Here is a 23781-nt window from a genome sequence, read left to right as displayed (position 1 = left end):
GCAATTTGAACAAAAAAAAAATCACTCCACTTAAGTGCAAAGTGCCCAAAGTGGGTATAGTGTTGCTAAACTGTGGTATTTGGGTTTTATTGTTTGGTTCGAGGACCAAATGACTGAATAAAGATACCTGTTCTTTAATCTGGTAGTGTGGCTTCTGTACCTTCTGCCTGATGGTAGTTGCAAGAAGATGGCATGGCCCATTTGGTGAGGATACCTGGGACAGATGTTGCCCTCCTATAGATACTCCGAAGGGTGGGTCATGATATATTGGAAATGATTACTATCTGCAGCTTCTACCATTCCTGGGCAGTCAAATTACTGTACCAAACCACGATGCAACCAGTCATGGATATTTCAACAGTATTTCTTTAGCATAGAGGTTCCCAACCTTTTTTATGCCATGGACCAATACCATTAAATAAAGGGTCTGAGACCCCCAGGTTCGGAAATTGCTTTAGAAGTTTGTTTGGGTTCGATTTCAAGCCGAACTCCTTACCCCCCCCCAAGATAGTAAAGAACCTGGCATGTTCTCCTTCTGATGGCATCTGTGTTTTGGACACAATAGAGGTGACCACCCAAGAATTTAAAACTGCTGACTCTCCTTTGGCGAACCAGATTTCTGCCGGAGGTAGTTAACAGAAATGTAGCCTCACCGTATAGATAAGAATTGGGATTACAACTGTGTAAATGGCAATACAGAACCAGGCAATGTTTGGAAGATATGCAAAGATATACATAAAAAAGTTCTTTATGGGATGACCTACTGAAATGACTACAAAGAGCAGCCAGTGAAGAAGAAGACCCTGAGATGGGACTCAGAGAAGAACTCATCAAGGTCGAACCCTAGCCAAGTTTATTTTAAGTGTGTAATATCTGAATATAAGAAGAGAGATTTGAAAGTTGTGTAAGTAAACTAGAGTTGCGTAACTTACGGAGGTGTGAAACTTAAGAGTTTATGACTCATGTTTGAAACTACCGAGTGAATCTTTCAATCAATTACAATTACTAAAAAAGGCTAATGACTTTACTAATGACTTTAGGCAAAGTCATTATCTGAAGAGTTTTATTGTGTGCTGCTTTCAATTGACAACAGTTCTCTGCTGGACTCATCCTGCAAATACCACACCTGGAATAACTGGTTTCAGACCACATGTCTTAAGGCTGATTTGTATTTGTGCATTCCAGCTTGCGCTGTAGCCAATGCAAGTGGGCTACGCCGTTGTGACCATCTATACTTGTGTGTTGGTGTGTCTGCATCTCTCTGTAATTCACCGCCAAAATGCTAGTTGGCAGTGGGGTTTCTATGCCACTGTGTTGAGTTTCAACACGAAGGAACTCAAACTTCAAACAATGGCGACTGAAACTGAAGGAGGGTGAATTTTCTGTGCTTGTCCGGCCACTGAGAGACATGGACGAGGAAATGCATTTCAAATATTTTCGGATGTCAGCAGCTAGATTTGATGATTTGGTTCATCGTCTCCAACCATTTATTTGGCATCAGTATACGCACAGTATACTGAGAGACTGGCAATCACCATTCGAGTTTTAGCTTCAGGTGGAAGTCAACAGGCTATAGCAGCTAGCTACAAACTGGCGTCAAGCACAGGGTCCTCCATAATTTCGGAGGTCTGTACAGTTTTATGGAAAGCATTGCAGCCAGAGTTCCTTCCCTGCCCTTCAGTCGCCCAATGGGAAGCTATTGCAGCGTAGGAGGAAATGCGATGCTACCAAGCGGACCAATCACAGTTGTTGCGGTCTGCGTCGCCATGATGTGTAGTTACATTTTGGGAGAGGTATGCGTTAGGCTACGGTGTAGATACAGCGTAGGGTTCACGGCTACGCCATACCTACGGCGTACATTTGACGCACAAGTATAAATCAGGCTTTAGTGACTCCACATGAACTGTGTAAGTGTCATATTTTTAAAGCATCCACAATAGAGGACTGCTATGAAAGCACAAAGCTGCTGAAAATTTCTGTGACTCAAAACAAGGTAGCTACTTCTGATTAGCAAATCTAATTAATCTACATCCCGTGACGTGGATGATGAGGGCTGAAAACATTGAGTTTGCCGAACATATTACAGATCAACAGGGGGTTGTACATAATCCTGTTTCACTCACTTTGTAATACAACTTGCTAACACCATTACACAGCAGCCTTCTCCTGTTGCTCACTCCTCTTAATTGCCTTATACATTAGAAAACCATAGAAACCATAGAAAAACTACAGCACAGAAACAGGCCTTTTGGCTCTTCTTGGCTGTGCCGAACCATTTTCTGCCTAGTCCCACTGACCTATAGAAACCATAGAAAAACTACAGCACAGAAACAGGCCTTTTGGCTCTTTCTACTCTTCCCACTGGCTGTGGGGAATCCCTGGCCCATGACCACTCTCATTCACCGAGAATGATACAGAAGGAGACAGCTTGGTCTATCAATTCTATACCGGCTCCTATAGTGTATTCCCATTGGTCTGTTTCTCCTATTCTTATTTTCCTGTAGCCCTATAATTTGTTTTCTCTCAAACCTATCCCATGCTTTTTCTCATTCCTTCGCCACTCACCTGCACTAAGGGGTAATTTACTAACTAACAAACCGACTTGTTTTGGGAATGAGGGAGGAAAAACGCAGCACCCAGGGGAAATGGACACAGTAGTGGGGAGAACTAACAAACTCCATCTTGACAGCAGCTAACGTTGGGAGCAAAACCAGGCCTCAGAGATGAGGAGGAATTTTTTTTAGTCAGAGGGCGGTGAATCTGTGGAATTCATTGCCACAGACAGCTCTAGAGGCCAAGTCATCGGGCATAGTTAAAGCAGAGGTTCTTGATTAGTAAGTGCATCAAAGGTAACAGGAAGAAGGCAGGAGAATGGGATTGAGAGGGAACCAGCCATAATGGAATGGCAAAGCAGGCTCGATTGGCCAAATGACCTGATTTTGCTCCTATGTTTTATGGCTTTATGGTCTCTGGAACAGTGAGGAAATAGCAGTAGCTTCTATAGCATAGTACTGCTTAAAGGGAGAAGGGGCATTTAAGATGGCATTAAGAATCTTAGGCCACTGGTCAGGACCACATAGAAGCTCTATGTGAAGAAGGCAGAAGGAGCACACTATCTCACAAATTATCCATTCACTCTGCCTGGCCTGACAGACACTTCTTGACTCATCTGTGGAAGAACCTGTGGCCACGACAGTCATCAGAGAGGAAGCAAGTTCAATCTGAGTGACTGCATGAATCAGAAGCCGGTTTAATAACCATATAACTATATAACAATTACAGCACGGAAACAGGCCATCTCGGCCCTTCTAGTCCGTGCCCAACTCTTACTCTCACTGGCATTGGCATATGTTGTGAAATTTGTTGTTATACGGCATCAGTACATTGCAACACATAATAATAAAATCTGTAAATTACATTAAGTATATATATTTAAAACGTTAAATAAATAGTGTGAAAAGAGAAAAAAAAGTAGTGAGGTATACTCGTGGGCTCAATGACCATCCAGAAATCTGAGTAAGTGGATTCTTTTCCTATTTCCTTTTTGCACCTGGAGAGATACTCTTGTGAAATGCAGAACTTGAGTAGGTTTGAACGCGAGGGAAACTTCTTCACTTAGAGGTGGTGAGAGTGTGGAACGAGCTGCCAGTGCAAATGGTGGACGCAGGTTCGATTTCAACCTTACGAGAAATTTGGGTGAGTACATGAATAGATGGGGTACGTTGGGCTGTGCTCCAGGTGCAGGTCAATTGGATTAGTCTGAGTAAAAATTTGTCATGCACTCGATGGGCTGAAGGGCCTGTTTCTGTGCTGTTCTCTATGACTCTATACTACCAATACAAGTCTAACAGAACATCTGTACATCAACTTCATTGGTTACTATTCTTCACTAAAACTGACTTGTTATAGTGCAGATTAATAACTGATGAAATTATTAGGAGCTCCAGTCTCCTTTTTCTTGAAACTGTATTTCCCATGACACTTATTTCCTACTGTCTTAATGTCAAGGAGTCTCAATTTTTTTTATTTAAACTGGAATGCAGACTTCCACCTGAATTGAAATAGCTTATTTGCTTGGCCCCAGCTGGTGCCAGCCGGAATCAATCTGAGCAGCACAGTGGGGAATGGAAGCAGTGGGAAATACCCAGCAATGGTCAGCTTTGGATTACATGCAGAGCCTGACGAGTTACCTCCGATTAACTCAGGACCATACTGACAGTGGTAAACAGCCAGGCCTTCTTAGTCCTGCTGATTAGCAGCAACCAAGTTGTGAATATTGAGTCATAAAGAGAATGGAGATATTTCTATGGGTCTTGATATGGTATATGTTAACGATTAACCAACTCTATTTGAGAATTGGTATGTATGGAACTGTGTCAAACTTTATAATTATAAACCCAAGAGATCCTGCAGATATTGAAACTCCAGAGGACTCTTGGCCTGAAATTTCGACTGTTTATTCTTCTCCATAGATACTACCTCTGCCTGCTGAGTTCCTCCTGTATTACTCTAAACTTTCTAATTAGCTTGGGTTCTAATCACTTTCCAGAATCATGAAGACAAAAATAAAGCTGACAGTCCAGTGAAGTACTGAGGAAATGGAACACCGTCAAGGGTAACATCTCTTATGTTAGGCATTGAACAAATTTCCCACATGCTCTCTCAGCAGATATCTTGATTTCCTTGCCACTGGGTCAAGAACCCATTCTGTCAAGAACAATTTAAGATAACTGATAAATGGATTCATAGGAAAGTGAGGACGATTTTCTTTGCAGAAGGAATTGTGATCTAAAATGTCCTGCAAGAAGCAGAGATTGAAAATACATTCAACAGTTACTTTTAAAAGAAAACTAGATAATTGCTTTAAAGGGAATTTTTTTAGGATAATCAGAAAAGATTAAAGGGAACATCACTACATGCATAGCTCTTTCTGCTGGAGAGCCAATACCGGATTGATGGGTCAGGTAAGTTCCTTCACTCTTGTACAATTCTCTTTTTAAGGGGTCAGCACAAACACACCCAGATCACAATTATGTCACAAGAGATAATTTTCTTTCTGCAAACATCAAGTTTTCACAGCTAACATTGCACAAAGTCTAGCCTTAGAAAGAGAGTCTGGCTCTTGATAGGGAATATGGCAAGGGGTGACTTCTTTCCACTAATGACGGACTTCCACCATGGCACGAAGCTACTGCAGAAATGCTGCCCTTGATCTCCATCACCCACGCATAACAGCAGAACTCATCTGCAAAGGTGGAATTTCGAAACTTCTACATGGCCGATAGCACTAGTTGTGAAACTCACCACAGAGCAGACCATAAGACCATAAGACAAAGGAATAGAGCTATGGAGTCCAAACACAGGGAAAATCTCCCGACCGAATCTGTGACCTGACAAAGACTACTGCATCCTTTCGACTGAATGAGGAAAACAACCACAAGGAAGACATTTAAATAGTTTCTAACAGTCAATTTACCAATTAAATGGTTTTCCTCCTAAATATTCTCAAGTGTTTTCAAGTATTGCAATTCATTTTTATTTTGATTTCTTTTAATAATCATGTATTAGTGTATTTATTTTTCAATTGTTTTGAACGTTTGTGAAGTATTCAATCCCCTTGACTGCTTATAACATGGTTACGGCGATTCTGGGGGCTGGGTTTGCCAAATGATCGGACAAGATCGTGCAAGGTATTGTGCATTATTGATGAACTGGGAGCCAGTGTAAAGCCTTGAGCGTTTTATAGACAGGAGGTTGACAAACTTGCATGGTTTCCACCCAATAATGAAGTCAGGGTCTTGAAGCTGTTCAGAGAGGCTGCAGTAGCCCCTGTGGTGTCGTATAGTGTTTTAGTGGGTACTCTGTCACCTTGTGGATGAGGGGAAGAACAGCAAACATCTGCAACTGTGCATACAACCCCTTGTTATCTGTTAGGGTTAAAGGGCACGTGGACTTCCCAAGGATAAAAATTAACACATATCCCTTAACACTTTTTCTTTGAAGACAATACTTACATCCTTTTGACAGCATTAACATACACTAATAAACAACTCAACACGTTAAAATACCTAAAAGAAAACTACGTGAGATAAAACCGTTTGAATTGAGTACATTGAAACAAGCAGCGATCAGTTCTGAAAGCAGATGGTGCATAAATAAAGTGTGCTCTCCATTAGTACAATGCAAATCAGAGAGCCCCTTGATAAAAACTGGCTGGGAAATAGACAATGACTGGGTCCTCAAAGTGCACATGCAATGTGACATTCTAGTTCAAAAATACCCAAAGCGGGTCCTGGAGATGACTTCACAAGCCTGCAGACAGCTGATCAGTGGGGAATGGGAGCTGAGTGAAAGACCGATACACCTCCTCGAAATACAATGTTTGAAGCATTAGAAAGAAATCACCATTACATTATTTGCTTTTTGGAAGGTTTCATTAAATGCAGCCAAAGGACAAACCTCAACCTACATCATAAAAACAGGATACCTAAGGATCATTTTTTGCTGCTCTCACCTGATTTGGGCCGGAATATGAGTCTGCTCCGCACCATATGAATGGTGATCAGGGTCATCAGTATGGAAGCGAATGGGATGAGATAGCCCAGGTTTTTGGCAATAGACTGCTGAAGGTAGGCAATACTCGCAAACACAACGACCGAGTTCAAGCTCACAAACCAGTGAAACCTGCGGGAAGATGGATCACAGACTGGCATTGAAAACAGGAGCACAGACTTTTAAGGAATCTATTTACACAATGATATAGCAGTCCCAACATTAGGTAGCGGTGAAGCTTTGAAGCAAGTATTGGAGAAGGAGGCCTTTTAATCCTTGGGGTGACTTTGTTGGAGGGCTGTCAGATTCAGATTTTTATTTACTTATCACACGTACATACAGCGGCATGTGCTGTTTGCGTTAACAACCAGCAGACCAGCAGATGTACTGGGAGCAGCCAGCAAGGGTCGTCACACATACGGCCACCAACAGAGTATGCCCACGGTCTTCAGCAGACCAACACAAGCAACAACGGCAAGAGTATCAACAGAACAGCTGCAGTTGTGAGGGTCAGCAGTTTCACGTTCCTCAGTAGACACATCACCGAAGATCTCACCTGGACTGTACACACCGGCTGTGTGGCAAAAAAAAACACAACAGCGTCTCTTCCACCTCAATTACCCCAACCATAAACTGTTACAGCTGCTTCCGTCTGGCAAACGGTACCACAGCACCAAATCCAGGAGCAACAGGCTACAGGACAGATTCTTTCTACAAGCCATTAGACTTATAAATTCACACGTCTGTACATTGCAACGGAGTCACAATGCAAAGCTTTTTACTCCGCCACGTTGTGGGATGGATGTAAGATTTAAATAAATTTAAGTCAAAAACTAGCCCCTTTCCCACCCACTCACACAGACAGTTAGGCCCCCAACCCCAAGACAGGCCACCTCCAGGCCTCCAGTCCTTGGCCCCTTCGATCTAAAACTGATCCCATTGTACTGCTTCTCCACCTCCTCACTCCTTCAAAGTTGTCGCGCAAGTTGATCGGGTGGTTAAGAAGCAATATGGTGGGTTGGCTTTTATTGGTTGGGGGATTTGGTTGAGGAGTCACATGGTAATGTCGCAGCTCTATAAAACTCTGGTTAGACCACACTTGGAGTACAGTGTTCAGTTCTGGAAGGATGCAGAAGGTGCATAAGAGATTTACCAGGATGCTGTCTATATTAAACAGCATGTCTTATGAGGATAGGCTGAGCACGCTAGGGATTTTCTCTTCGGAGTAAAGGAGGATGAAAAGAACTTGATCAAGGTGTAAAAAATGATGGAGGCATAGATAGAGTGTACAGCCAGAGTCTTTTTCCCAGTGCGGCAATGTGAGGACATACTTTAAAGGTGATTGGACAAAAGTATGGGGGGGGATATCAGAGGTAGCTTTATTTTTACAGAAGATGGTAAGTATGTGGATTGCACTGTCAGGGCTGGGGGTAGAGACAGATATATTAGGGACATTTAAGAAACTCTTAGATAAGCACGTTGATGAATACAAAATGGAGACTATGTGAGAGGGAAGAGTTAGATTGAACTCAGAGTAGGTTAAGAGGCTGGCACAACATGGTGGGCTGTAGCCCCTGTCCTGGGCTGTAATGTTCTACGTTCTAATGACAGAGTTAGTAGTGGTGTCAGCTGGAAAGGGTGGTGAAGGCTTGTAGAACTGTCTGGAGAAATGAGAACACGGGAGTGAGCTGTGGAATCTCTGAAATGAGAGAAAGCTGAAAATACTCAGCAGGTTAGACAGCATCTGTGGAGAATATTACATAGTAATGGCTTCAGATTCAGATTCTCTTATTTATCGCATGAACGTTGAAATATATAGTAAAATCCATCATTTGCTTAAACAACCAATATATTCTAAAGATTGCTTGGGGCAACCCACAAATTTAATCAGAAATGTCACTTCTGATACAAACTGGAAAGGTTGTGAACTGGAATTGTTGACTTCAAGTTCAAGTTTAATTGTCATTCAATCGGATATGACTACCCATGAATACAGCCAACAGAAATCTTGTCTGCCACTTCTCCGACTTTACAACAGCAACTACACTTTAGCTATGAAACACTTTGAAGCAACATCAGATCATGAATGGTGGTATAATTTCAAGTTCTTTTTCCTTGTCTTCACTGGAGTGATCCACTAGATAAAGAACGTGAAAATAGAGTACTGTTTTACAAGGCATAATTTAAGGAGGGCTTAACATTAGCAAAATGAAGTCATTTTCATACCCTTATCAAAAAATATACACAATGATTGGAAAGGGTGGACACTGACCAGTTGAAGAAGGTTAGAAGCTGGTGCTGGCTGCAGTCCTGGAGGTGATAAGCCCTGAATGGGCAGACAATGGCACGAATTCCTCCCGAGCCCAAAGACGCTGCTGTGAGGGCAACGTAAAAGAGCACAACCTGCTGGCTGTCAGTGTGGATGTTATGGTGTGTACCAACGTAGAAATCCTCAAAGGGGAATGCGACCAAGGGCAGCATAACCGTACCTTCGTAATCAGGCAGAGAAAATCTTTTTAGCAAAGAGGAAGATCTCTTATATAATCTACACACCCTCCATGCTTCCCAAAACTACCTTTGAAATACTGTCAGCTGATCTGAACACTATGAGACCCCATGAAGAGAAAATAAAATTAATGACAATAATATAAAGAGGATATTTATATATTTATTGAGAAACAGTGTGGAATTGACTCTTCTGGTCCTCCGAACTGCGCCACCCAGCAACTCCTGAAATAACCCTAGCCTAATGATTGGACAATTCACAATGACCAATTAATCTATCAACCGGTACATCTTTGGACTGTGGGAGGAAACAGGAACACGCAGAAGAATCCCACTCAGTCACGGGGAGAATGTAAAAACTCGTTACTGACTGTGGTGGGAGTCAATCCCCGGTCAGTAGTACTGTAGTGTATTGCACTATGCACTGTGCTGCCCAGTACAGAACACGACTGCACAGAACAGGCTTTTCGGCCCACAAAGTTGTGCCGACCTTTTAACCTACTCCAAGGTCAATCTAATCCTTCCCTCCCACATAATCTTCCATTTTCCCTATCATCCACAAGCCTTTCTAAAAGTTTTTTAAAATGCTCCTAATGTATCTGCTTCTGCATCCACAACTGTCAGGGTGTTCCACGCACTCACGATTCTCCATGTAGAAAACTTACCTTTGACATCCCCCTATACTTTCCCCCAGTCACCTTGAAATGATGCCCCTTGTTTTAGCAATTTCTTTCCTGGAAAAAATCTCTGGCTGTCCACCCCATCTATGCCTCTTATCATCTTATACACCTCTATCGTCACCTCTCATCCTCCTTCATTCCAAGGAGAATAGCCCTAGCTCATGCAATCTTTCTTCATAAGATACGTTGCTCAATCCAGTGGTCTCCAACCTCCGATACCGGGCCGCGAAGAAAGCAGTGGTGCAGCAGTAGCCGGAACGCACCCAGCATAACTTTAAGAAAAAAAACGAAATAAACAAGCCAATTAATTATGTGCCGCCTAATCTGGGCCGACATTTACGTGCTGGGCAGCACCTAATTAATTGGCTTGTTTATTTCAGCTTTTTTCTTAAAGATGTACTGGGTGCATTCCAGCTACCACTGCACGGCTGCATGCTTCACGGCCCCGTATCGATCCACGGCCCGGAGGTTGGGGACCACTGGTCTAATCCACTCAATGGTGTCTGAAATAGGACTGCTGGTCAAAAGGAGAATTTCCTCATGTTTCTCAGTGTTATAAATGCAGTCCTTGACATCAATTTTGAAGGTGCATGTTACCATCAACAGAGCCACCATTTGGAATGAGATGCCAAATCCTTGGATCCTACCATCCTCCCAAGTGGGTGCAGTTCAAAGACGAGCAGTTCTTCCCTTTGTGTCCAGATGAACAATTACTTCTCAATCAATGTCATAACTAAAGAAGAAATTACATTTATTGTGTCATTTAATGAACCAGAAACGAAGCCAGCTGCACAATGGCCCATTTCTGTTCGGGGCACTCATTCAGATCTCAGCTAAAATATTTCTCAGGCACTGTTGACTAACTACACTAAGCTACCAGCTCCTGCTACGTTAGTGACGTGTCTAATAGCTGCTTAGGGGTTCTTTGGAGAAATTCATGAGTGGGACACGTGGTGGGTTTTCAGAATTTGCTGAAATGCGAATAAACTTGTATATTTTAAATGAATTTATTGCACAGCAGGCCACTGTGCTCCTATCCAGTTCTTTAAAGGGCCTACTAGAGGGAAATGATCAGCCTAAGGGCTGTGTGTGCGCGCATGTGCGCACACACACATCTTTTGCTACTAGTGTACAAATGATTTTAAACTGGGCACAGAAGTTTGTCACCCTCTACCTCGTAGGCATGTCAAGTGGATCCAGATCTGGGCCGTACCCTCCAGGTATCTGGATCTGCCTCGGTTTTTTTTGTACTACCTTACTTTCCATTTTTCTATTTTCTATTTATGATTTATAATTTGATTTTTTAATATTTACTATCGATTTGTAATCCAGGGAGTGGGAAGCGCAGAATCAAATATCACTGTGATGATTGTACATTCTAGTATCAATTGTTTGGTGACAATAAAGTATAAAGTATATTTCACAATTGTACACAATCACATTTCCTTATTTTCTCCAGTCCTGATGAAGGGTCTTGGCTTGAAACATCAACTGTATTCTTTTCCATAGACGTTGCCTGAGCTGCTGAGTTCCCCCAGCATCTTGTGTGTGTTAATCACATTTCCTTTTCTGGTTTCTAATGCAGACGGTGTTGACAACATGGAGTTTGCGATGATATGTCTGCAGATTTTAGAACTGGCTTACTTATACTGTACTGTTTTTATTGAAGAAATTATTAAATCAATATTTCAGTGGGCTCATGTTGCTGTCACGGAGCAAAAAATTGCACAGCACAAGATTTTTGCACACACTGCTCATTACAAACTAGACCATAAGATACAGAAGCAGAATTAGGCCATTTGGCCCATCAAGTCTGCTTCGCCATTTCATCATGGTTGATCTAATTTTCCTCTCAGCCCCAATCTCATGTCTTCTCTCCGTATCCCTTCATGGCCTGATCAATCAAGAAGCTATCTACCTCTGCCTTAAATATACATAAAGACCTGGCCTCTACAGCTGCCTGTGGCAAAAAATTCCACAGACTTACCATTCTCTGGCTAAAGAAATTCCTCATCTCCATAAATTAGAGGGAACATTGGATGTAACCATGTGTTCATAGCATGTTATGCAGGCGTGACAATTGTCTGCAGCTAACCTCACTTCTGACAATGAGCTGTAACACCCAGTATCTATTAATCCTTGGGAATTCTGGATTGCAAACAAGGCGGAATTATCTGATCATCTGGCTGCTTCCTGTCGACTGTGTTTCTCTACTTCACTGTAGCTCAATGACAGTGAATTATTTGTGATCCACTGAGTTTCAGAAGGTTTGCTGCTTCTTGCATAAATTTTTCCACTTCCAGCATTGTATAATATTAAATATTTTGTGCATGTATATAAATTAATGTAACTGAATATAACTGATAATTAAACAATCATGAAAAGAGAGTATCTGTTGAAAGATTTTCCAATCAAGGCATCTCATATTATAACTCAACAATGTGAAGCATTATTGAAAATATTATCCTAATGATTTACAATACTTTCTGGAACTTACCTTTATTGACAATGTAATAAAATTGTCTGTCTCATAAATCTCATAAATAATTGCAAAATGTGGTCTTGATTTCAGAGTGCAACCAGATATGGGTCAGAAGACCATAAACCCAGCTAATTTCACTTGAAATTCACGGCTCCCTATCTAAAGGCTCTGCAGAATTAAAATATTTCTAGCAAAAATAATCCAGCTCAAGTATACTACCTATTTTAGCTGATTAGCTCTTACTACATGGATCATACATTTTTTTATCTTATGCACTTTTTTTTCTCTTAACTCTCAGAAGAAATGGAGCTCATCGTCCAACTTAAGTTGTGGAAACAGACCACATCTGACTCTCCCCAGTTGTTTCTGGTATGGCTTTCTGTATCCACACAATGCCAAACTCACAGGGCTGCAGGTCAGTTGTAATCATACTCCTCAACCACCTTCTAAGTTACCTTCTGGTCATTTGGACTCTATCGTTGTGTCCCGTTGTGCTCCTTGGTTTCCAATCAAGGCTGACAGTCATGGCCAGATCAGCTCAGCCTGCAATCTGGGTATGATTACTTCCTCAGTGGGCTTGCTACTTTACTGTAAAGCACCACTATGCTCTTAAACGGGGCTCAATTTTAGCGATACCGTTAATTTATTTTGGCGGATTCTGAATCTATTCGACCTCATGCAGGGTTGTTTAACAGACGTTATTAAAGATAAAGGGATAAAGATTAGCTTTATTTGTCACATGTACATCGAAACACACAGCGAAATACATCATCTGCATCAAATCAAATCAGTGAGGACTGTGCTGGGCAGCCTGCCAGTGCCGTTGTGCCTCCTACGCCAACATAGCACGTCCACACCTCAGTGACCCTAACCGTCTTTGGAACATAGGAAGAAACTGAAGCACCCAGTGAAAGCCACATGGGTATGGGGAGGGCAGACAAATTCTTTACAGGCAGTGGCGGTAATCGAACCTCAATCTTACAGCTGTAAGATGCTGTGCTAACCGCTACACTGCCGTGCTGCTTTTAAGAGAAGCTCCACTGAATGCAAAGATTCACTTTTAAGAATCACCTAAGTGGATTTTTGAAGCTATTTATTTGAGTTTTTTAAGGAAATGAGTACAGTATAAAAAATAAACAAATACAGTGGATTCTGGTTAATTGGGACGCGTCGGGATCAGTACATTTTGGCCCAATTAAATGGCTGTCCCAATCAGCTAAAGTTTCATGGAAATAGTTAAAAGCTATAAAAAAGCCAATTTGCTGTAACAATTAGTGTATTTAAATGAATTACAGAACAAATGAGAACCTCTACCATAGTATAAAATTGTGTATTAGTTCCTGATAATCAGCAACAGAGGAATTCATCTGCCATGTTTTTGATTGACTGTATATGAACAAAATTAGCACAGACACCTCGTGCCAATAACGGACTGTCTTCATACAATGCTTTTGCCAAATGCATTCACCAAATCTTTAAGATGATCGCCGATACCGTCAAATTCCTTGTAATTCATAACTTGTAGTGAAGTCATTTCATTTTCACCCCCCTCTGGCTGTTTCTGGCATCTCTAAGCCCGAATGCTTGAAAACCCCAGTGAGCAAAACAATTCCGAATTGTCGTACCACTATTTCTCGCCAACTATCAGTGACAAAAATCATTGCTTTTTAAACATGAGCACATGCAACGGATGCTATTTAAAACCTGTTCTTCCTGAGCACGGTGTAGCGTCTAACAGCCACACAAGTCCACACAACTGACACTAGTTAGAAACTGTTCAGCAACAGTCTCCTGTCCCAATTAACTGGCATAGTGTCCTAAATAAATGAAGGGAATTCCGGCTATTTTCTTGATTTAGTTTATGTCCTTTTAAGTGTTGTCCCAAATAAATGGCTGCCCAGGTTAACTGGGCCCAATTAACCGTAATGCCTGAATTAAAATACAGCTACTGTAATTCTAACCATTGTACCCTTAATTAATGATAATATTCAGCTAACGCTCAATGACAAATTTATATATAGTTTGTTTGGAAACTAGAGAGTACTTTTTCCGATCCCACATTCAGACCAGGAAGCTGCACTTAAAGGGACGCACAGCAATCCGCAGAGCTAGTTATACCACCCATCATCTATCAGGTCCAGCTTTATGGGGAGCTTTATGGGGAGCTTTATGGGGAGCACCATCAGAGGAAACTAAAATCAGGTACAGTAATTCTCCTCTGAAGCATCAAGAGTGTAACTTTTCCACAACTTGTACAAGTATGCACGAAACAATGCTCATCCTGGAGCTTCAAGTTATATTATCACTGTCCTGTCATACAAAAGGCCCCTATGGAATCACACTGCAGCAAAAAAAAATAATATCTAAAGAGGGGGAGTATTTATTCCACTTCAGTTAGAACTGCCCATGTTTCTGTGCTTGAAGAGCCATTTCAAGATGAAGCCAAAAATCTAGCATTGATGTGTGTTCAACGTTGTAGTGAGCACAAGTCGTTGAGCATACACACAATACTCAGTTGATGTTACTGTGCGCAGTCCTACTGCGCTTGTGAGGTTTCAGAGGAGCTTATATTAATTCTCAGTACAATTAATTTGTTATACAATAACAAGCAGAATTCCAACTGAGATGTTGAGATTTACACAATGAGACGAGTCAAAGGCCTCTTCCTCCAAGTAAGTGTCATCTTGAATTTTTCGTCATTAATGGTTATCCTCATCTTTTTTCTTATCACTGCCAATGTGTTCAGCTCCTGAGTACTTGCCCTGATTGTCTGTCCAATCCCCTCGCCCCTCGACATCCCCTAATTCACCCTTTCTCTCCACAGTGGCAGGAGAGAAGATTTGAGCCACTGCAGCAGAGTATTTCAGCGGGCCAGGACAAAAGGGGTTGTAGGCCATATTTGGCAAACTGTAGGTCAAGGCCCTAATTTAGTCATCCATGATCTTAACAAAGCAAAGTGGCTGCTTAAAACCTTCAAGAGATTAATGAGATTATTTTAATTCAATCTATCACTCGTGGCCACCGGTAATTTCCCTCAGTTACAGTTGGGGTCATAACAGAAGTTAATCATTTTACAATGGGCTCTGTGTCAAATATGGAGTACACCAAAAGAGTATCCATGAACCTGATGGGTCGTTGTGGCTGGTTATTTCATGACCGCTATTAAAATTGCTAACTTTTCAAACAAAATCCATCTTTCCATGGATTTGAATTAATTCCTTTGCACTACTAGGCCTATAAGACAATAGCTATACCAACATCTGTTATTTAAGGTAAGATTTTTACTGTGTTGAAGTTAATCGATCACCAAAAGATATGTTATCACTCAAAGAACACTTAACTTTTAAATAATGAGTGGTGACATTGTGGTTGTATTGGAGGATGGCTGAGCTCAGATCCCACTGTCAAACCCCTCTCTAGTATCGTTATGGACGAGGACGGCAGAGTCATGGGAACACTACCACCTCCATTTCCAATTTGAGTCACAGATCAGCCGAACTTTGTCAACTGTCAAGATCGCTTTATTGCCCTGACACTCTCTACCTAACAGCAGCTTCCACTCTGGCCTGAGGATGACTTGTTTCTACTCCACTCCCGTGGGCTCTGAGGTGGCTCATGAGGCCAATGCAAGGCCCTCAAATGGGGCATGCAGTGAGCGAGAGATACGTCACTGCCACTTTCTGTATGGGCTGCTTCTAAAGAATACACTCAGACTCCTTGATACTCCCCCTTCATTTTCAAAACTCTCCTTCATTACGATCATCAGGGAGAAGATACAGGGCCTGAAGACCCACAATGGACGTTTAGGAACAGCTTCTTCTCCTCCGTCATTGCATTTCTAAATAGTTCATGAACACTACCTCATTATTCTTCTTTTGCACTATCTACCTATCTATTTATCTATCTAACTATCCATATCTACTACCAAAGGAAATTTATTATGTCTTGAACTGTACTGCTGCCACAAAACAACAGAATTCGCCACATACGTCAGTGATAATGAGCCTGATTCTGCCCAAGAGTTGACAATGATAGCTTATTCTTTTGAGCTTAAATATTTTGAAATTGCCAACATTACAGGGTGAACAAAAAAACCTAAGGCACAAACATTCCAGTGAATTGATGAGTACAAGATTTGTTTTTATATATACAAAATGGCAACAGCTGGGAGAGAAGACTAGCGAAGACATATCCCACTGAGACTTTTTGTGCCCAGAAACAGCAGCTCCACTATCACAGGTAACAGGGATATCATAACATGGCAAACTACAGTGGAAAACACTGACAGCAAAGTATGACCAATAACCATGGCAACAAGAAATTAAGTTTATAGTTAGGAGCATATGCTCAACAACACACAGTGGATTCTGGCTAATTGGAACACATCCGAGCCAGTATATTTTGGACCAATTAGCCAAAGTTTCATGGAAATAGTTAAGAGGATATAAAAAAAAAGACAAACTATCATTTAACTGAGTTACACACACAATGCTGGAATTCAGCAGGCCAGGCAGCACCTATGGAAAAGAGTTGACATTTCTGGCGGAGACCCTTCATCAGGGCTGGAGAAAAAAGGCGAGAAGTCAGAGCAAGAAGGTGGGGGGAGGGGAGGGAGAGGAACGAGGTGGCAGGTGATAGATGAAACCAGAGACGGGGAGAAGGATGTAGGAAAGAGCTGAGAAGTTGACTGGTGAAAGAGATACAGGGCTGGAGAAGGAGGGATCGATACGAGAAGTTAGAATAGAAGACCATGGAAGAAAGGGAAGGGGGTGAAGCACCAGAGGGAGGTGTGGGCGGGTAAGGAGAGAAGGTGAGGGAGGGAAACGGGAATTAGGGGAATGGTGGGTGGGGGGGGGGCGCAGTTACCAGAAGTTCAAGAAATCAATGTTCATGCCATCAAGTTGGAGGCCACCCAGACAGAATATATGGTATTGCTCCTCCAACCTGTGTGTGGCCTCATCACGACAGGAGAGGAAGCCATGGACTGACACATCGGAATGGGAATATTTAGCAGAATTGAAATGGGTGGCCATGGGGAGATCCCTCTTCCTCTGGAAGATGAAGTGTAGATGCTCATTGAAGAGGTCTCCCAATCTACGTCGGGTCTCACAGATACACTAGAGGCCACAGGTGAAGTGTTGCCTCACCTGGAAGGAGTGTTTGAGACCCTGAGTGGTAGTGAGGGAGAAGGTATAGGGGCAGGTATGGCACTTGTTCTGCCTGCAAGGTTAAGTACCAGGAAGGAGCTCAGTGGGGAGGGATGAATGGACGAGGGAGCCACAGTGAGCAATCCCTGCGGAAAGCAGAAGGTGGGGGGGGAGGGAAAGATGTGCTTGGTGGTGGGATTCGGTGCTCCCAGTGTGGCCTTCTCTATATCAGTGAGACCTGACATAGATGGGGAAACGACTTCGTCGAGCATCTATACTCCACTCGCCAGAAAAAGTGCCATCTCCCAGTGGCCACCCATTTCAATTCCACTTCCCATCCCCATTCCGACATATCAGTCCATGGCCTCCTCCAGCTGTGATGAGGCCACACTCTCAGGTTGGAGGAGCAACACCTTATATTCTGTCTGGGTAGCCTCCAATCTGATGGCATTAACGTCGATTTCTTGAACTTCGGTAATTGCACCCCCCCGCCCTCCATTCCCCAATTCCCATTTCCCTCTCTCACCTTCTCTCCTTACCTGCCCATCACCTCCCTCTGGTGCTCCTCCCCCTTCCCTTTCTTCCATGGTCTTCTACCCTCTCCTATCCCCTTCTCCAGCCCCGTATCTCTTTCATCAATCAACTTCCCAGCTCTTTACTTCACCCCTCCCCAGTTTCACCTATCACCTACCACCTTGTACTTCTTCCTCCCCAACCCCCCACCTTCGTACTCTGACCTCAGCTTTTTTTTCAAGCCTCGATGAAGGGTCTCGGCCTGAAACATTGACTGTATTCTTTCCCCTGCTGCCTGGCCTACTGAGTTCCTCCAGCATTTTGTGTGTGTTGCTGGGATTTCCAGCATCTGCAAATCTTCTTGTGATTTAACTGAGTAATAAGTTATGTATTTAAATTAGAATATTCCCATGCTGCTGTAGTGCATAATATAGAAAGGTGTATTTGTTTCTAATAGTGATTGTCAAAGGAATTCATCCAGTGTACAGTGCCATGTATTGGGTATCCGGTGGGGGGTAGCACCTCTGGTGAAAGGGTTTGCCATGTCCATTCTGGGGCTGCTCACTCACTTTTGATCCCCACTGGACAGTCAGCTCTCGCCGGGGGCTCCAAGTAGCTGTTCATGCACAGCAGTGGCCATACTACGTCGACAAGCGGGCTAAACCAGGCGAGGGTAGCCGACGAACCTCATGTCCCGGAAAAATAGGGTTACGCCTATCCCCAGCCTGTGAAATCAGCTCCTGCGGACTGGGCAGATGAGACTAACAGTGAGATCCAACTGCCAAGCTGGTGGTCTGCAACGTTTTGCGGAGAGCGAAGGGCATGGAAGAAGTCAGGGCTATCCACTGCAACCGAGGAAGATCCCAGTTTGTGCCGACTCTCTGTACCATTGGAAACAGACTCCCAGGGTTGAGAGAGTGGCACTGTCCCAATGCAATGGCTTTTCCACTTAAAAATCTCTCCTGCACACACTCGACGATCATCGTCGGATACAACAGACCAGCGGTCCCCAACCACCGGGCCGCAAAGCATGCACTACCGGGCCGTGAGGAAACGATATGATTTGGCGATATGAATCAGCTGCACCTTTCCTCATTCCCTGTCACGCCCACTGTTGAGCTTCAACGCACATGAGGTCATTACCCACGCGTCATCCATGTCAGCGCGGGAAGGAGATCAATTCCTCGAGCTTGCAAATGACGGCGGGCTGAAAAGTATGTTTGACATAACATCTCTGCCGGCATTCCGGATCAAAGTCAAGGCTAAATATCCTGAGACAGCCATGAAAGCACTGAAAACATTGCTTCCATTTCCAACATGTCTCTGCAATGAATGCAACGAAAACTAATTTGCAAAATAGACTGAACATAAGGAACCCCCTTCGAGCATCGCTGTCTCCCATCACCCCTCGATGGCACCGTCTTGTTGCAGGGAAACAAGCCCAGAGCTCCCACTGATTCAGCTATATTGGTGTGTTGCAATGATCTTATATGTTCATATGGGGAAAATATGTGCTGTGTGTTTAATATCCAAACGTTACTTAAAATGTTATGATGCTATTGACTTATAAGTGACTTATATAACCATATAACAATTACAGCACCGAAACTCTCACTTAGTCCCACCGACCTGCACTCAGCCCATAACCCTCCATTCCTTTCCTGTCCATATACCTATCCAATTTTTCTTTAAATGATAATATGGAACCTGCCTCTACCACTTCTACTGGAAGTTCATTCAACACTTACTTCAAGCTCCCCTGTCCTCCCCTGAAAATTGTCTTATCACGATATTCATGCGAGGAAAATATGCACAGTGTGTTTAATATTAAATTCGTTAGATAAACCCTTTTAGAAACAAAATTGAGTGTATTAGCCACTTATCACCTATATTCCGGTTGTGATTAACCCCCCCCCACAACAGAATCGCCAAAAATGATTTCTAGAAAAAAAATCGGCACCTATACGCAATCACACATGCGCACACAGGTGCCCGCGCAAGGCTTCATGGTCATGGTAGTCTTTCTTGGGGTAAACACAATGTATTTGACTGTTACTCTTGTCCGTTGGCAACCCTACCCCCCCCCCCACCCCCGGGGCGGCCGGTCCGCAAGAATATTGTCAATATTAAACTGGTCCGCGGTGCTAAAAAGGTTGGGGACTCCTGCAACAGACAACCAACACGCTGCCATCTTCTTTTGATTGACTGTAAATGAACTAAATCAGCGCAGACACCTAGTGCAGATAATGGACTGCCTTCATACAAATGCTTTTGATGACCGCATTCTCCAGATCTTAGTTTTCATTACAACATTCAAGCTGATTGTGCCTTCAAATTCTTCGTAACTCCTAACTCTTTGAAGTAGTGAAATCGTTTCATTTTCACTCCAAGCCTGAATGCTTGTAACTGCAGTGAGCAAAACAGTTCTGAATTGTCTTACTGTTTATTTCAGGGCAACTCTCAGTGACAAAAATCTCTGCTTTTTGAACACAAACATGCACAACTGATGCTATTTAAAAAACTGACTGCTCTAAGCACAGTGTAGTGTCTAATGGCCACAGAAGTTCTTTTGACTGATGCTTGTTAAGAAACTGTTTAGGAATGTTCTCCTGTCCCAATTAAGTGGCACAGAAACCCAAATAAACTAAGGGAATCCTGTTATTTTCTTGATTATATTTTGTTCTTTAAGAGTTGTCCCAAATAAGTGGCTGCCTTGATGGAGCAATTAACCAGAACGCGCTGTATATAGCAACAGAACACAGAACAGACCCTTTGGCCCAGGATTTTGTGCTGCCCTTTTAACCTACTCTAAAATCAATCTGACCCTGCCCTCCCACATAACCCTCTATTTCTCTACCATTTTCTCAGTAAAACAATGGTAAATTCTAACAGGTCCCATACCTATGAAGTGAAGGAGTGCACAGATATAAACCACCGTAGTCCTTCCCATGCAAGACTCTACCAACCACCCCATCAAGACTGGAGTCAGGGTGTTGGCACCAATAAAGCACAGGTTGACCATCGCGGCCTGGTAGTTCTCGTAGCCCAGCTTCATTGTGCAAAACAGAATCATGTTGCAGACGATGCCTAAGTGAGTGAAGCGCTCACACAGCTCAACAGAAAGCAGGCAGACCACAATCTGCACTTTTTTTCTGGAATGCCGTATGCCTCCTCTCTCGTTCCCTCCTCTCCACTGTCCGGCTCCTTGTCGGTATTCCAAACCCATTACAGTACAACCATTCCCGCTGCCCCGGCCCCGGCCCCGGCCGTGTGAGGTCTGCGCGTCGGACCTGCCGGCGCTTATTAGTCAGTTGTCAGAGTGGTAGAATGTATGGTTTGAATTTCGCGGGCAAGTGTGACTATAACATCGTGCCTTGATGCTGTACCGACGAGCGAGCCCTAGTCTCGCTATTTGAAAGCGGACTTTTATTACATATATTGATAATACTTGGCATAAAGATCCAGAAACCTTTGCCTTCTTTGCAGGGGTTGCGTGATCCGGACTTCATATGAGAGATTTCCAGCATTAGCAACTTTCTTCGAATCATTCTTCTGTTTGCAATGCTCTGGCACTTTACTCCTGTGTTACTTTGTCGCTTGCACGCAAGTTTATCTATAAAACGCCGAGGACATTAATCCATCCTCCAGCAACAGTCATCGACGTTGGTTCTCTAATCTCATTCAATGCATTTGTTTAAGAAGGGGGGATTTGCTGGGTGCGAGGTAATGACATATCTTGGAAAACTACTTTGGCAGAACACAAGTTGAGGGTGCAACAATGCGCCCGTGAGCCTAGCATATTCTCCCCACCCTCCCCCGGAAAGTAGTAATACCATTGCATGTTTTTAGCTTGTGTACGGCAACAATTTCTTTGCAGTTTAGCGTTAACGATTGGTGGATTGCGCAACAAGTGTTGCTACCCGGGACCCCGCGCTAACCACGTACAAACACTGCGCTGCCAAATTCCAGGCAAAAAAGAAATCGGAGGAGATTGTCAAAGTGGATCTCACCGCTCCTTGTTTCGGAGACCAACCCTGAAGAAAAGTTTGGCGATTACCTGCTTTAAAAATAAACATACTCCTCCGAAAATCTTGCAACGATACTGGACGCAATATTACAATGCGAAGCGACGCATTTTCTATACTTGAATTTATTCATAAATAAACTTGCAAGTGCACTTGCACTCAGAAGCCGAAATCGTGGCAGTGAGCAGCCAATGCTATTCCTGGTGAGCTCTGATAATTACAGCGGGCGCTTGGACCCTGTCTTTGGCAATGGAATGCTGGTTAGATTAGGTTAAATTGCAGCCTACATTTCTGTGGGCGAGAGTGTTGGCATTTCGTGTCGGTGCCAACTCCATTTACGTGTCTGTTGCACGAGAGGAGGTTTTGACAAGATCCCTGCCACGCACACCCAGCACTCTGTCTGTCTCTTCTGCACCACTTTATCACGGTTCAGATTCTGTGAAACTACCATATCACTTTCCCTGGCTCACTTCCTTCTATAGGTGTCACGGTGCGAGTCACTCGCGCCACGAGGGAACAGCATGTCGACGCACGCCTGGCTGACAATGAGGCGAACCCACTGCAGTTTTCAGTATTAAAAATAAAGTGCAGATGCCTGAAACCTGAAATAGGACGTCAAGTCCTGATAACACTCAGCAGGTCAGGCAGTTTCACTGGAGGGATGGTGTGTGTGGGGGGAAGAAATAGGGTCAATAGAGACACACAGCACTGAAACAGACCACTTGCCCCACTGGGAGCACACCAATTATCAATCATCCATTTGAAAGGCCTTCAGAGGGTGGTCAGGTGGTGGGGTGGAGATACTTCTCCACCAAGGAGGTGTAAGGCACTCCTTCCCTCTGCTATCCTGCAGGTCACCCCTGGGCAAGGAGTAGCACCTGCTTAGCACCCCCACCCCCAACAATTCAGGATTACGTGAAGCAGGTGGTGGATGGCCATATGAGCAGCTGGTGCATATCACAAGTCCTGGTTATGTGACCACTGATGCTGGGCGGACAATCTCTGAAGAATATTGACAATGGCTGGAGTCACCTGTCTTGCAAAGACACTGCCCAGAAGAAGGCAATGGCAAACCACTTCTGTAGAAAAACTTGCCAAGAGCATTCATGGTCATGGAAAGACAATGATTACCCATGTCATATGTGTGAGGGGATCCAGGAGTGCCCCTATTAACCGTTTGAAGAGAGACAGAGAGAGACATTCATCATTGATGGCTTGTTGGGAAAGGAGAGAGAGCAACGAAGATTAACAGTTGGACTGTCACTTTAGGGCATTGGAAGTAACTTTGGATTTTTACTGAGGTTGGAGTTGGAGATAGCACCGAGCAGCTCGTAAGTTGCTATGGTGACCGAAGGCGGTGTTGTTCAGTGGACACTCGATGTTATGATTCTCAGCAGGTTGTTGATATTTCTTCAAGGACAGGTTGTCTGTTTGCATTTCTTTGCAGTCAAAGGAAGGAGGGACTCTTTGAGTGACAGGTGATGCTCAGCCTGGTGAAATAAATGGGAGGTCAGATGATACAGACCTCAGACACATGATCTGGACACTGAATGAGCATTGTTGTGCCCGCAGAGAAAGTGGGTTTTGGAGAATCGATCACGCGGATCGATCCAACTTGCTATTCCACCTGTGGAGAAGGGGTTGACTGGTGGGGAGTTGTCTATGTGTCCACCCTTGCCGGGGTGATAGCTCCGCCACAGAAGACCGGTCCCCCTGATTAAAGTCACAGTCGGTGACTTGTAAAGGATTTTGGAGGATGACGAGAAGATCGATGGCAACAGCTCACCTGAAGACTCAACTCTCTCACTCTCTCTCTCTCTCCATCACTACTCAACTAAATACCACGAACTGAACTGAACTTTACTCAACATCGTAAG

The 23781-nt window shown here is 43.5% G+C and overlaps 1 protein-coding gene across 1 annotated transcript in view; it reads right to left on the bottom strand.

Annotated features, from left to right (window-relative positions):
* Positions 1–21105, bottom strand: part of slc15a5 (solute carrier family 15 member 5) — a 41437-nt gene extending 20332 nt beyond the window's left edge. Inside the window, exons 1-3 of the mRNA XM_063073088.1 lie at positions 20781–21105; positions 8825–9041; positions 6515–6684 (exon numbers count right to left, since the gene is read on the bottom strand). Coding sequence (XP_062929158.1) covers positions 6515–6684; positions 8825–9041; positions 20781–21105 — 712 coding nt within the window. The remainder of the gene's footprint in view (positions 1–6514; positions 6685–8824; positions 9042–20780) is intronic.
* Positions 21106–23781: the final 2676 nt, after the last annotated feature.

The sequence above is a fragment of the Mobula hypostoma genome, chromosome 20, assembly GCF_963921235.1.
Source record: "Mobula hypostoma chromosome 20, sMobHyp1.1, whole genome shotgun sequence".
Classification (NCBI taxonomy): Eukaryota; Metazoa; Chordata; class Chondrichthyes; order Myliobatiformes; family Myliobatidae; genus Mobula; species Mobula hypostoma.
Note: the sequence above shows the minus strand (reverse complement) of the source record. Positions and strands in the feature narration are given on the sequence as shown.